This window comes from Stenella coeruleoalba (assembly GCF_951394435.1).
Source record: "Stenella coeruleoalba genome assembly, chromosome: 8".
NCBI lineage: Eukaryota > Metazoa > Chordata > Mammalia > Artiodactyla > Delphinidae > Stenella > Stenella coeruleoalba.
This window is the reverse complement of record NC_137154.1, coordinates 4,449,359-4,463,625: the sequence shown is the minus strand read 5'-3', so window position 1 is coordinate 4,463,625 and position 14,267 is coordinate 4,449,359. Positions and strand designations below refer to the sequence as shown.

Sequence of the window (14,267 nt, the reverse complement as noted above, 5' to 3'; positions counted from 1 at the left end):
ATTTTACAATACATGCTTTGGCTGTCTTCTCATTATTGGTTTCTAATATTGTGTCGTGGTCAGATAATGTGGTCAATTTTCTGGTATTTGAGAGACTCACTTGGTAGCATAAGAGATGGCCAATTTCTGCATATTTATTTATTTATTTAAAGTCTTTATTGAATTTGTTTTTTTGGCACGAGGCATGTGGGATCTTAGCTCCCTGACCAGGGATCCAATCCACATCTCCTGCATTGGAAGGCCAAGTCCCAACCACTGGACCTCCAGGGAAGTCCCTCTGTTTACTTTATTAACTTATTTGATTAAGCTTTTAAAATTGCATTGTTTAAATGATCTGTATCCTGATTAATTTTTTGTCTTTTACAAATATTAACCAATTATGATTGTAGTTTGTCATTTTTCTCTTTCCTTCACCTATTTTGAAACTTTGTTAAGTGTATACAAATCCAAGAATATTATATGATCTGGTGAATTGTACCTTTTATGTAGTGACCTTCCTCATCTTTAATACTTTTTTAGCCTTAAAGTTTATTTGATCTGATATCAATTTTTAATTAATGTTTCCGAATCTCCCTATTCATTCCCCATGTGCTTTGCAAATACGAGACTGTCTTCTACAGGAATAACGTTACTTCTTCTTATGCGAGATCCACTAGATTGCCACAGTTTTGCTACTCATACATTTGGCATTGACTTCTTTTGGGATTTCAAAGGATTTCACTGGTCCAAGACTTGGATTTTGTTGAATTTCTTTTTTTTAAAATTTTTAATTAAAAAATTTTTTGGCTGCTTTGGGTCTTCATTGCTGCATGTGGGCTTTCTCTAGTTGTGGCGAGCGGGGGTACCCTTGGTTGCGGTGCGTGGGCTTCTCATTGCGGTGGCTTCTCTTGTTGCAGAACAGAGGCTCTAGGCGTGTGGGCTTCAGTAGTTGTGGCTCGTGGGCTCTAGAGAGCAGGGCTTCAGTAATTGTGGTGCACGGGCTTAGTTGCTCGGCGGCATGGGGGATCTTCCTGCACCAGGACTCGAACCCGTGTCCCCTGCATTGGCAGGCGGATTCTTAACCACTGCGCCACCTGGGAAGCCCCTGAATTTCTTGGCTTGGAGATTTGGTGTAAATTCAGGTTCTACACCTGTGAATGGTACAAATTTGGGGCTTTGATTACTCGAATTGGTGTCCAACTCCACTCACACTCCACCCAGCCCCCTTCCCTTCCCCTTCTCCCTAAGGCAGGCAGAAGGTCCTAAAGACATTGGGGTGGACATTGCTTTCTTTAAGCAGCGGGGTCCTCCCAGGTTCTGGCCTCATGGAGTTCCCCCTGATCAAGCTCTCTCCTCCTTATTTTGCCCCAAGGCTACCTCTCAGCCCCTCTCCCCTTCCTCGCCCCAGCCCCACCTAGCTCCTGCCCACTGGAGCCTCTACCTGTCTGATGTACCTTGGGCCGTTGGCAGCAGCTCTAGTTGCAAGTTTCCTGGGGCACCTGGAGATTTCCCTTCCCGTCTTCCATCTTTCAGCTCTGGATTCTATGTGGGTGGGTGGGAGGAGATTGTTTTCTCCCACATTTCTTTGTAGCCACCGTGAGAGCGTGGTACCATGTTACACAGATACCAACCTCCAAAGGTGCCTTGTGGCTACAGTCAGAAGTCTGTCCTTTAGGTTCAACACAAGTTTAAATAATATTTAACAAATTTATACTATGTGCCAGTTACATAGTTCTATAGAGAGAGAACACATATACATACATAATAGCATATATACATATACGTGTACCTACATACAGCACACACAGCACGTGTCATATATATATATCAATATAAACATACGACATATACATATAGATAAACATATAGCAAACACATGTAATAGCATATAGACATACAGACAACATACAAATACATATATAATCACAGCAATACTATACACACATGGTACATGTGCACACACACAACATGCCCAGACATGGATATACGTGTACACGTGCACACACAGAACACATGTACAACAATGACTCTGATGGACAGAGCCCGTCCTCACGGAACTCACAGTTGGCAGGAGGTAGGGAATACACAGTTAGACAGTTACACCGGCCGCCGGGTACGGAGATGGACTGGGGATGGGGGGTAACTAACAAAGTGGGGATTCGGAGGCTGGGTGGGGCTGGGAGGTACTGAGGTCCGAGGGCAGCTGGGAGAGGCCAGGTGGAGGGGGTGCCCTGAAGGATCGAAGGAGCCTCCTCCCAGGGCTCAGACGGGCACTCCCCCGGCCTCTCTCCAGCCAGCGGGACCCCTCCACCATCCTAGGCCACTGCTGCTGGGCTGCTGCCCACAGGGCTCCGTGAACACACATCCACTCAAGCCACACCCAGTGAGCTGGGCTGGGCCGCTCTTCCAGGAGGGGAGGACAGGGTCCTGCCCCTGCTGAGTGGGGAGGGGGGAGATGCACACGGGCCGACACCTCCCACCCCACCTGCCCCTGCCTGCTTCTTCCTAGCATTCGTCAGGTATCCACCCTGCAAACGCTGACTGAGGGCAGATGGAGCCAAAGCTACTCTAGGTCCTGGGGGTGCTAGTGACAAGAAGACAGACACTTGCTTCTCTCCTGGGGTTGAGGTTCTGAGGGGAAGTGGTCGGTCAGCAAGAACACAGCTTCTGACGCGGTAACTGTCACAGAGACTGTGACCGCGGTTATGCAGGAGTGTTCATAGGACTCTCACAGATAACAGAGCAGGAGGAAGGGGTAGAGTGGGCAGGGGTGGGAGGGGCTGGTGGTTCCAGAAGACCCCTCCAAGGGGGCGGCAATCAGCAGCAGAGACCCCCCGAATGCACTGAGGGGCCAGCGGTGGAGTCAGGGAGTGCGGGTGGCTTTTTGAAGGGTTTTGACATAATGGGTAGGTGGGTGGGGAGGGCAGAGAAATGAGACTTGGAAGCAGAGGCTTTACTCACTTTATTTTATTATTATTATTTTGGCTGCACCGCACGGCATGTGGGATCTTAGTTCCCCGACCAGGGATTGAACTCGTACCCCTGCAGTGGAAGCGCAGAGTCTTAACCACTGGACCGCCAGGGAAGTCCCTGGTTTTACTTATTTTAAAAGAAGGATGTTATTGCCTGTTTGTATGCAGATGGGTGTGATTCAGCAGAGAGGGGGAAGCTGATGATCAGGAAAACTGCAGGAAGGGGTCCTGAGGGAGGTGAGAGCCCATAGGACCGGGTACAGCTCAGGGATTGGCCCGGCTAGGAGCTGGGGTGTCAGCTCAGAGGGGAGCGGAGAGTCCAGCCATGGGTGCAGGACACGAGGTGGGAAGATGCAGCTGCTCTTTTTAAGGTATCTTCTCTTTCAGCGAAAATAGAAGGGAGATCAAATATTGGGACTGAGGGAAAAAAAGAGGGCTGAATGGTGTCACCCCCCAAATTCATCTGTTGAAACCCTAATCCCCAATGTGACTGTATTTGGAGCAGGGCCTTCAGGGAGATAATTAAGATTAAATGAGGTCATAAGGGTGGGGCCCTAATCCAGTAGGAGTGGTGTCCTTTTAAGAAGAGATGCCAGAGCGCGCGCTCTCTCTCTCTCTCCCCACCTCCCTGTCCCCCACCCCTCTGCCATGTGAAGACAGTGAGAAGGCGGCGGTCTGCAAGCCAAGAAGAGAGCCATCACTTGGCACAGAATTGTCTGGCATCTTGATCTCAGGCTTCCAGCCTCCACAACTGTTAGAAAATAAATGTCTGCTTTTTCAATGCCCTCTGTTTGAGGTATTTTGTTATGGCAGCTGAGCAGACAAATGCACCCATGAAAGGAAATAATGAATGACGAATACTTCCAAATAAAAGTAAACAATATGTACACGGCTTGCTGTTAATGCCTGGCTTCACCGAAGTGAGGTCCCCTGTACAGCAGGGGGAGTCTGTATCTTGGTTACCCCTGAGTCAGGTCCCGGCACACGGTGGGCACTCAATAAATGTGGAGTGGCCCCTAGACTCAGTGCTATGCTGTGGGCTCCCCAGACACCCTCGCCCTCCTTCCCTTACACACTAGTTCAGCTGACGTGTCTGCCCCCCAGGCTGGCCTGAGTCCAACTTGATCCCTCTCCACGGCCCCCTGGTCCCCAGCACAGTCCCTGCAGGAGTAAATGCTCACTCGCGGCTTGTTGATGGTTTAAAATATAGGATCTACGAGTTAGCGTTCATCTTCCTGTCCTCGAAAGGCTTGTGTGAATTTTTATCGATTCCACGAAAGACTTACGGAAATGTGTATTTCCCACTACTCTTATGCTGCCGTCCACTTCTTCTTGTACTTTACGCCTATACAAAATTTACATAGATTAGATACCCAAACAGTCTTATTTTTTATTTTATTTTTTTTGCAGTACGCGGGCCTCTCACTGTTGTGGCCTCTCCCGTTGCGGAGCACAGGCTCCGGACGCGCAGGCTCAGCGGCCATGGCTCACGGGCCCAGCCACTCCGCGGCACGTGGGATCTTCCCGGACCGGGGCACGAACCCGCGTCCCCTGCGTCGGCAGGCGGACTCTCAACCACTGAGCCACCAGGGAAGCCCCAACAGTCTTATTTTTAAAGATTCAAATGGTAAAGAAGAAAGAAGGTTTTGCCCTGGGTATCACCATTTACTGTGTGATAACATCCTTGAAGGTTTTTTTCTGTGCATTTCCATATACATTTTTTTACATAAATGAGAATAAATCACCTGGTTGTTTCATAAGCTGATTCTTCAAAAACGAATTGTAGGTCTTCTCCTTAAATCGTCTTCCCCATGGTACCTGCCTGTCTCACCTTTGTCCTGGCTCTGCTGTCACCATCGCTGGCGGCTCTCCAAGTGGCAGGCACCCCAGAGGGTGGTAAGCCCTCGTCACCCCTTTAAATACTTCAAAGGTAGTCTTCACTAGTTCGTTTTTTTTAGGAGATGAGGTCTTGGAGAAGCTGAAACACTTGCCCACGTCATCCAGCTGCACCTGGCAGGGCTGCACGCTTACCTGGGGCTAGCAGGGGATCCCCTGTCACTGGCGTGGCCTCCTGCTTCCACCCGGAGAGTAGAAACCAGGGGCTGCTCCCCTGGTTCCCCGATGTGATCCTCAGTCCTTCAGGGAAGGTGGCAGCCCCCTCCTCGCTCTGCTTGGAGTCTCGGCAGCACCCCTTTGCCCCGAGGCCCCAAGTCTCTCCTGCCCCCGTCCTGGCTCAGCAGGGATGCTCTGAACTGTCTTCTGCTGCCCCCCACCCTGGCCTCAGAGGCGCCCGGTCCCTGGGGCCCCCAGAGAACCTTCCCCCGGTTCCCTCTGAGAAGCGGGAAGGGGAGCTTGAGGTATAAATGCACAAATGGCACGGGCCTCACCCACTGGGAGGCCTGCAGAGGAGCCAGCTGGGGGCTAATGGGCCTGGCCAGGCGTGGCCTCCCCAGCTCCCCGCCTGGGGGACGGCTGGGCTGCAGGGGAATGGAGCATGAGACTGGACACCCACGAGGAGCGATGGGAGGGTCACCCCTCTCCTACGCCCTCCCGACAATGCCCCCCCTCCTGAAGGCCGACTGGGACGGCCGAGGCGACCTCAGAGCATCAGCGGCCCCATCGGTGGGGGGTAGCGTGGGGCTCTGGAGGGAATGGGGGCCCTTGTGGGCTGAGAGAGGCCAGTACGTCCACGTGGAGGCGCTCTGGCTGATGTCCTCTCCCAGCGCTCTGCTTGGGGAAGGCTTGGGGGGAGGGAGCACCGGGTCTGGCCTCCAGGACCTTGTTTCAAGTCCGAGTTCTGCCACCTGTTAGCTGGAGACCTGGGCAGTCTCCTCAGGGGACCTGAGTGTCCCGGTGGGATGACCACGAGGAAGCCCCACTCTCTGCCCGGGAGGCAGGTCAGCTCTGCTGCCTACTCCCAGCGCGCCCGTTTTCAGGGCTCTGAGGTCTCACAGAGGTCATTCAGCTGAGGCCAGAGGGATGACTGAGCCCAGAACTGTGCCCAAGGGCTAGAATTCCACGAACCTGAATTTAGATTCAAGGAGAGTGACTCAGCAAGGAATCTGGGCTTGGTTAACAGCTCACGGAACTGACCGAAAGCAAAGAAACCAAGCACCACGAAGGCGTCCAGAGGGCAGCACTGCCCAGAGCTGGCGGCAACGGCTCGTCCTGTGGGACCAACAGGAAGTGGTCTCTGGAGGCGTCTTACCTGCTTCCAGACTTCCACAGGTGTTGGCGGGATGAAGTTCCTTGCGGACTGTTGCACTGAAGGCCTCAGCGTGTTGCCGGCTGTCGGTCAGAAGCTACCCTCAGCCCCTTGCTGTCGGGCTCTCCCCAGTAAGGCAGCTTGCAACACAGCAGCTTCCTTCCTCAAAGCCAGCTCAGGGTAGCGTCTGTTCACAAGTTGGGAGTCACAGTCTCATGGAGCCTAATCATCTTTGCTCCATTCTGTTGGTTAGAAGCAAGGTACCTGGTCCAGCCCACACTCACGGAGCTGGGACTACACAAGTCTGTGGATACAGGAGGTGGACTGTTGGGGGCCAACTTGGATTCTGGCGACCATGCTTATTGGCCAATCAAGAACCTGCCTCGTTGCCAGTCCTTACTACTTCCTGCCCGGCGTAGAATATGCTATGGACCGCTACCATTGTGTGCCGTTTCTGTTCTCTCCTTTTCCAAATGGGATTAAAAAAAGATCATAGTTATTTCCTTTCTCCTGTCCACTGTGAATTGTGTGTCTTGAGAGTGGCCATCTTCATTTGGGTTGGAGGGATGGTACCCGTCGCTAGGATTGGGAAGTGCCTCTGGATCTGATGGAGAGAGATGCAAATGGCCCACAGATCCTGGGCTCGTGCTGGGGTATCAGCCTCCAGATCTTCCCTGCTCTAAGCCTGTTGGGTTTTGGTGAGGTGGGCATCCTCCTTCCTCCCCAGTCTGCCCCCCGCTCCAGGAGAGGGCTGGTGCCTGGGACCTGGCCAGTGAGCGTGATGGTTGGGGCCTCTGCCAGAATTATCAGGAAAGGGATGCTCTCTTTCTGCTGGGATTGCTGAATTTGTCGAATATAAACCAGGAACTGCTAGTCACCTGCTGTTGAGTTGATTCACTGGGAATAAAGGCAGTGCAGATAAAAGCAGAGATGAGAAACGGAGAAAAGAAAAGTAACTGAGGGAACATCATTCGGGGCCCAGATCCAGCTATGTCTGAATTGAAAATCACTTCTGGGGGCTTCCCTGGTGGCGCAGTGGTTAAGAATCCGCCTGCCAATGCAAGGGACACGGGTTCAAGCCCTGGTCCGGGAAGATCCCACATGCCACGGAGCAACTAAGTCCATGCACCACAACTACTGAGCCTGCGCTCTAGAGCCCTCGAACCACAACTACTGAGCCCACGTGCCACAACTACTGAAGCCCATGTGCCTAGAGCCTGTGCTCCACAGCGAGAGAAGCCACTGCAATGAGAAACCCACACACCGCAATGAAGAGTAGTCCACGCTCGCTGGAACTTTCCTGGTATGTGAGTCAGTGAATTCCCTCAAACACATGCATACACTCCACCTACACCAGCCACCCTCCACCAAAACTAGATTCAACTGGGGTTTCTGTGACTTGTCACCAAAAGTCCTGGCTGATAAAAAAATCTGCTTGTGAAACTAATCTGTAATCTAGAATTTAGAGTGGCATAAAGCAGAGATGAGTGGTTGCCTCAGGGTGGGGGCAGAGGCGGGAGGACTGGCTGGATGCGTTAGGAAACTTTGGGGGAGGTGATGGAAGTGTTCTTCTCTGGGGGTTGGAAGCATTCTGTGTATTGATTTGGTGATGACATGAGCATATACACATGTGTCAAAGATCATTGAGCTACATTTTAAATGGATGTATCTTACTGTATATCAATTAGACCGCCATTAAATCAATTACAAAGATTTAAAAAAAAAATCTGCCTGATTAGGGAAGGCTTCTTCTGAGTTGCCAGGAAACTTGGCGCTGGCATTCTGACTCACTGAAGCAGAGTTTTCCATGAGTTTTAATTTTGTGAACTGTGTCCTGTTGTTTTCTCCAAACCCCTCCTGGCTACTCTCCAGCCCCCACTGGCTGAGAATGTAATATTTTTGTACTCATGTTCTCAGTTGTCCTGGTTCTGGAAGATTCTGCAACACATATGCAGAGCTCCCCAGCCTTGTAGCCAACCTGCTTAAGGGCACACTTCCTTGGGCTGGAGCTTCCTCCCAAGCACTGAGAGGCTGGACCCTAAATGGACCCATCCCTCTGTCTCGCCTTCTAGAGGAAGCCTTTGGTTCCCTAGACAGAGGACTCTTCTTGTCTGAGGGTTCTGAACCAAGCTGTGCAGAAAAGATCTTGGGCTGCAAAATTCTGGCATGCAATATAAACCCCAAGTTATCTCAAAACCATACTGGCAGGATATTCAGGAAAGCTGGGCGGATGCCAGAGAGGCATTCCATTTCCTCTTATTAGGATGGAAGAAGAGACAGAAGAGGTATCAGCTTCCAGGCTGTTCACTGTGCCGTCTGTTGAACACGCATGCCTTCCCATCCCCCAATCCATTCCAGACATCTACAGCCTAAAACCGGGCTGTCCTCTCCTTTGGTCTCTATTGACTGTGTAATCCAACAAGGCCGGTCCAGGGCGTCCTTGGGCGGCGATGGGCTTGCCCTGTCTACTTCATGCATCACCCCAGAACCCCAACTCCCAGTGCTTTGCTGATGGGAAGCACAGAGGTCAGAGGCCTGAGCTTCCAGGGAAACAGAAAACCACTGTGCCTGAAGATGACTGGGGCTCCAGCCAGGCCCGTCCCCCTTGGACGAGGAACGCCATTTGTAAGCACTGGTGCCCACCACGGCCGCTGATAGTCTGTACTGCAGAGCCCTGTCCTGAAGATTAAATGAGATTCGCACGTGGAGCTCTCAGCCCAGGGCCCACTGAGCATAGTAGGTCGTCAAGAAATGACAGTCATTGCCCTGATGAGCAGTGCTGGTACTGGCTCTTCCCGAGAATGTCCCTCTTTCAGTGGCCGCCCTGCGCCCTGACTGTAGTGTGTGCGACGCGGAGCCACCGCAGACCGAGGTCCCACGGCTCATGGGTGGCGGTCCCTGGCCTCCTTGAGGCTGGCTCTGGCTTTCCAAGTTTGACCGTGTGTATCCCGTGTGTACCTAAGAGTGTGTTTCCCCACTTGCTCACGTCTGTAGAGACAGCGGTGACAGGAAGTATGAAAACGTGGAGAGCTCTGTCCTGCCCGTGGCTCTCCCCTCCCTCACGTCCTGTTGGGGGACGGGGGAACAAGTGTTGTTTCTTTGTCCAGCCGCCTAGAAGCTGTCTGGTAGGTACGGGACTTCACTCTCCGAATCACGATTCTATGACTCTGTTGACAAGCAGGTGTCAAAGGAGAATGGCTAGAGCCCTTGCCCCAGGCAGTTTCAGGGTGGAAATCTGTGATGTTTGGGGACTCTTGACTTCCTGCCTTTATGGGACACCCAGGAAGAAGGAGGCTTTTGGTCACCACGGGGGGGCCCGGATATGCCGTTTTAGGGGGGTGGGGATAGCAGAGGCGCATCACCCCACCCCTGCAGTGGGCTCCGTGGCCCCTTCAGTAATTAAATACCAAAGGAGGGAGGAGGAAAGTGGTCGAGGGCCTGAGGCTTCTGCTTGTGGGTATGTGGGCCTTTTCCCCACCAGCAGCACAGAACCACTAGCACAGAAGCGAGGTGGTCAGGGCGTGGGCAGGTTGTGCCTGGACGCTGCCCGGGGGCTGGAGTGGCAGAAAGGAGAAGAGGTCTGACTCTCTAGCAAGACTTCAGGGAGAAAGGTCCTGGGGCCGGGAGAGGCCCCATTCCTGGAGTTCGGCCCCCGCCCTTCTGGGCTTAGCGTCTGCCAGGGGCACGTGTACGTTCATACAAGGCCCAGCCCTGTCCTGACCTCCAGGCCCTGTTAGTTGGTGAGGGCTGCCCACCCACCCACCGGGCCTGGGTTCTGAGCCGTGGCAGAGGCAGGAAGGCGCCGTCGAGCCCCCGGGTGGGGGTCAGCTCCCCACGGGGGGCTCGGGGCTCCTGAGGAAGAGGGGAGCCCCAGGGGCTGGGATGCACTGCGCCCCGAGGAACCAGGCCTTGGATGGCCCCCTGGGGCACCTGCAGGCCTGGGAAGCCGTTCCGCCGTGTGGAGGGAGGCCTGCACCTCTGGGAGCTTTCCAGCCAGTGGTCCCAACCCCACCCCCTGACGCGCGTCGTCAGGACCCCACTTGGTTTCTCGAGTCCCCAGAAGTGTCAGCTGTGGTGGCCTCCAGCTCTGCTTTCCCGGGATTCTCTGACTGGTGTGTGGAGGAGAGGCTGGGGAGGGTGCACCCCAGGGGCTGGGAAAGGGGCGGGTGGGCGCCCCGGCTTCATCACCCGAAGCTCCTGGAAACTTCGCCACTGGACCACACAGAGCGGTGGCCTTGCTGGGGCAGCAGCTGGGGCAAAGGGAGCCGGGCTGCCGGGCCCTGGTCGTCAGGGCAATGCACTTGGGGGTCAGCCGGCCCGACGGTGGTGCTGCAGCCCTTCTCCGCGATCACCAGGGCTCTGCAGGCAGAATGCCAGCCACCAGGCGGTACTGCCTCCTGGACGGGCAGTTCCCTCCGTCAGCCGCCCCGCCCGCCCTGCCATCTCCTGGCTCTCCACAGAAGAGGGGCGCCCTGCTCCTGCCCCGGACCCCGGACGCCCCTGCCCTGGTCTCTCCCCGGGCCTATGCAGTGAGCAGTTTTCCCAGGTCGTCCCCCAAAGTGGCGGGGGTCCCAGGCTGGGCATCAGGAGGCCAAGATGGGCCTGTTCCTGGGGCTGCCGGAGGCGAGGCGCTGGCCAGGGAGCCGTCCGGCCCGGCTCTAGTGGAGGCTGTCTCCTGGGAGGGGCTTCAGCCTATGGCTGGGGTTCGGGAAGTGACAGGCACAGGGGCGCCAGCCCTGCCTCAGAGAGCTTAGGACAGAGAGTTCTGGGTGGGGCAGGGGGTGCAATATCGCCGAGGGTGCAGCAGCCACCCCGGGGGTCTCTGTGTGGACACACTGTGTTCTTTTATTATTATTATTATTATTTAAACTTATTTATTTATTTATTTTTGGCTGCGTTGGGTCTTTGTTGCTGTGCATGGGCTTTCTCTAGTTGTGGCTACTCTTCGTTGCAGTGCACGGGCTTCTCATTGCAGTGGCTTCTCTTGTTGCGGAGCACAGGATCTAGGCATGCGGGCTTCAGCAGTTGTGGCTCGCGGGCTCTAGAGCGCAGGCTCAGTGATTGTGGTGCACGGGCTTAGTTGCTCCGCAGCGTGTGGGATCTTCCCGGACCAGGGCTCGAACCCGTGTCTCCTGCATCGGCAGGCGGATTCTCAACCACTGCGCCACCAAGGAAGCCCGCACACTGTGTTCTTCATGGGCAGGGACTGTATTAGTAGCCAGCAGAGAGCCTAGAACCCAGTAGGTGTGATGAAAACTAAGGTTCCCAGGGGGAGTGGGGGGGCCCTGGGTGGGTGAAAAGTGCATGGGGGTTAGCCAACAGAGCGTAGCGTGGGGACCAAGCTCCCTCCGGCAGAGGAGTGGACACCCTAGCAGGAGAGGGAGCACGCCGGTGTGTAGACCGGCCAGCCGGGAGAGGCGGCACGGGAACTGGGGTACAGAGCGGGCTGCATGGGGGGCGGCGTGGAAAGGCTGCCCGTCTGGGCTTCGGATGCCAGTGGGGTCCTCACTGTGAGAACAAGATCACAGACAGGACAGAGGGCAGGAAGCCTTCCTCGCTGCGAGATAGAAAACGTTTATTGATATACACGTATTATCTTTCATCAAACTGGGCCACCGTGCTTGTAGGTGGGCTGAGGTGGCCAGGTAGAGCCAGTGCCCACTTTTGGGTGGGGCTATAGCCCAGAGACTGCCTGGACGGCCTTCCGGAGCCCCTCAGACCAGGCGGACGGCAGCTCAGACATGCCGGCTGGCATGGAGTCAGAAACGAGAGTGAGCCACTCAAGCCAGCCGACGGCTTTTCCTGCGTCCAGGCACTTGCCGTGCCAGAGGCTCCCCCATTTCAGCCACCAAAGGGAACGTCATGTGCAGAAAGACTGGGCTCCCAGGCGGGTTAAGGAGAAGCGTCTCCCAGGTAGCACCCTTGCCTTGACAGGGCAGAAAGGAGACAGCAGGTGTCCCAACAGCAGGACAAAGATGCTGGCCCGACGGGCGATGGGCTGGCTGTTCTCAGGAGGGCTGGCTGATGGGGCAGGAGGTGGATGGGCTGCGTGACCCCCTCCTCTCCTTTCCTGGCCATCCTGGGGCGGGGAGGAGCCCCACACCCGGCCCACCGCCCGGGGGCAACTTCTGCAGTGGGTCACGGAAGGAGGATAGCTGGGGGGAGCCTGGTGAGGCCATGGGGTCTGTTTGGAAGTGGCTCTTCTGTCTCTCGGCCACGCCCAGAGCCTCTGCCCCGGGAGAAGGCGGCTCGCGGGCGGGGAGCGGATTTTCCTCCTTGCACTCGGGCCCCGGGGCTGCTGCCCAACTCCTGACTCCTGCAAAGGGTCTCTGGAGGCCACTCCAGCTGGCCGCCGCCTCCCCTCCAGCAGCTGGCCTCTCACGAGGCATTCCCCGAGGCGCACTGCATCTCCATGGTGACCGTGTTGGGCGTGCTGCCCCCCGCCTCCCCCGGCTCGGCCCCGTCTCGCAGGGCCCGCTGGAAGACCACCCTGAGGGGCTCCCACAGCCGCTGTGACTTGTCCCTGCCGGCCAGGAAGTAGACGACAGGCTTGGCGCTGCTGTTGATGCAGATACACAGGTCGGTGACGTACTCGGGGAAGGGGGCCGGGATCTGGAAGACCCAGAAGAGGAACCAGTCGATCCCTAAGTAGATGGAGGACACGAGGAAAACCGAGACCATGGCCAGGATGACGTGGTTGAGCTTGGCCGAGCGCTGGCGCCGCCGGGCCCGGCACTCCACGTGCAGGACGAGCGCCAGACAGGGCAGCACCATGAGCGGACAGAAGACCAGGAACAGCAGGATGCCCAGGAAGGTGTCCACGTGCCCGCAGCCCGGCCCAGACGCCTGGCGGCCCAGGAACACGCAGAAGTAGCTGTGGATGCTGGTGACCAGGAGCGACAGGCTCCAGAGCAGCGAGCACACCACGGCCGACAGGCGCTTGGGCCGACGGCGCCAGTACCAGGAGGGAAAGATGACCGACAGGCAGCGCTCTGAGCTGACGGCTGGCAGGAGGCTCACGCTGGTGACGAACATGCAGAGCCCCAGGATCCGGGACACCGCGCGGACGTAGTCGGCAAACGAGCCCAGGAAGCCCCCCGTGTTCAGGATGGAGAACACGGCCTTGCTAAAGAGGTAGCCGACGTCCGCGCTGGCCAAGTGCAGAAAGTAGATGGAGAAGGGGCTCCTTTTGATGGAGAAGCCGAAAAACCAGAGGACCAGCCCGTTGCCCACCAGGCCGCACAGACAGAGAAGCAGGAAGATGTAGTTCATGACAGCTGGCGGGGGCAGCATGGCGATCTGCGCGATGGTCAGGAAGCCGCGGCCGTAGAGCTCCGGGGCCTCGCTCACTCCCGGACACATCTGCGCAGGCGTGGAGGGGAGACACGCGGTGATACTGGCTGGGCTCCATCCCCAAACCCGCACCTGCATCCAGGTGTGCTGGGCTCCGCCCCCAAACCTGCAGCTGAGCCCAGGTGTGTTGGTCCTGATTACAGACGTGGCTCTGGAGCAATGAATGGGCTCCAGCTGGAGCAGAGACACCCTTGATCTGACATAGTGCTGCCACGCTGTGCCCCAGAGTCTGGAGCTCGCAGCCTACAGGAGTGATAGTAAAAATGGTGAAGAGCATCGGTCCCTCATAAAGGTACCGGGTGGTCCACCGGCCAGAAAATGTACATGTTGTGCAAGATAAAGAAAAACTGAGGAAGCTTTCCATATCGAAGGAAACTAAAGAGACATGACTAATTAACGCAGGGCTGTAAGCGTGGATTGTAGAGTGGATCTAACCATCACTATAGAGGCTATTAGGGGGATGAGTGGGAAACGGGAACGTGGACTATATATTGTACCAACGTTACACTTTCTGAAGAGGAAAATGTACCGTGGCTATGTCCTTGTTCTTAGAAGATACAAACTGTTTGGGTGCAAAGGGGTTTGGTGTCTGCAATTTACTTTCAAAGAGCTCTGGGAAAGAAAGTACCTATCAAGAGATAATCAAGATTTATTTTTTAAAAAAAGAGATACTAGAGGGAAAGCACATGTGGCAACAGGCTAACGATTAATGAATCGGTGAAGGTGTATGCAAAGTTACAAAACTTGCAATTTTTCAC

At 55.3% G+C, this 14,267-nt stretch overlaps 1 protein-coding gene across 1 annotated transcript; it reads right to left on the bottom strand.

The window, feature by feature from the left end:
• Nucleotides 1-11,745: 11,745 nt before the first annotated feature.
• On the bottom strand, nucleotides 11,746-13,518 carry MRGPRF (MAS related GPR family member F; the record flags this gene model as incomplete). Its single annotated transcript, XM_079929274.1, has 1 exon — nucleotides 11,746-13,518. The coding sequence occupies one exon, from the start codon at nucleotides 13,516-13,518 to the stop codon at nucleotides 12,535-12,537; it is 984 nt and encodes a 327-aa protein (XP_079785400.1). The 3' UTR covers nucleotides 11,746-12,534.
• Between the last annotated feature and the right edge of the window lie 749 nt (nucleotides 13,519-14,267).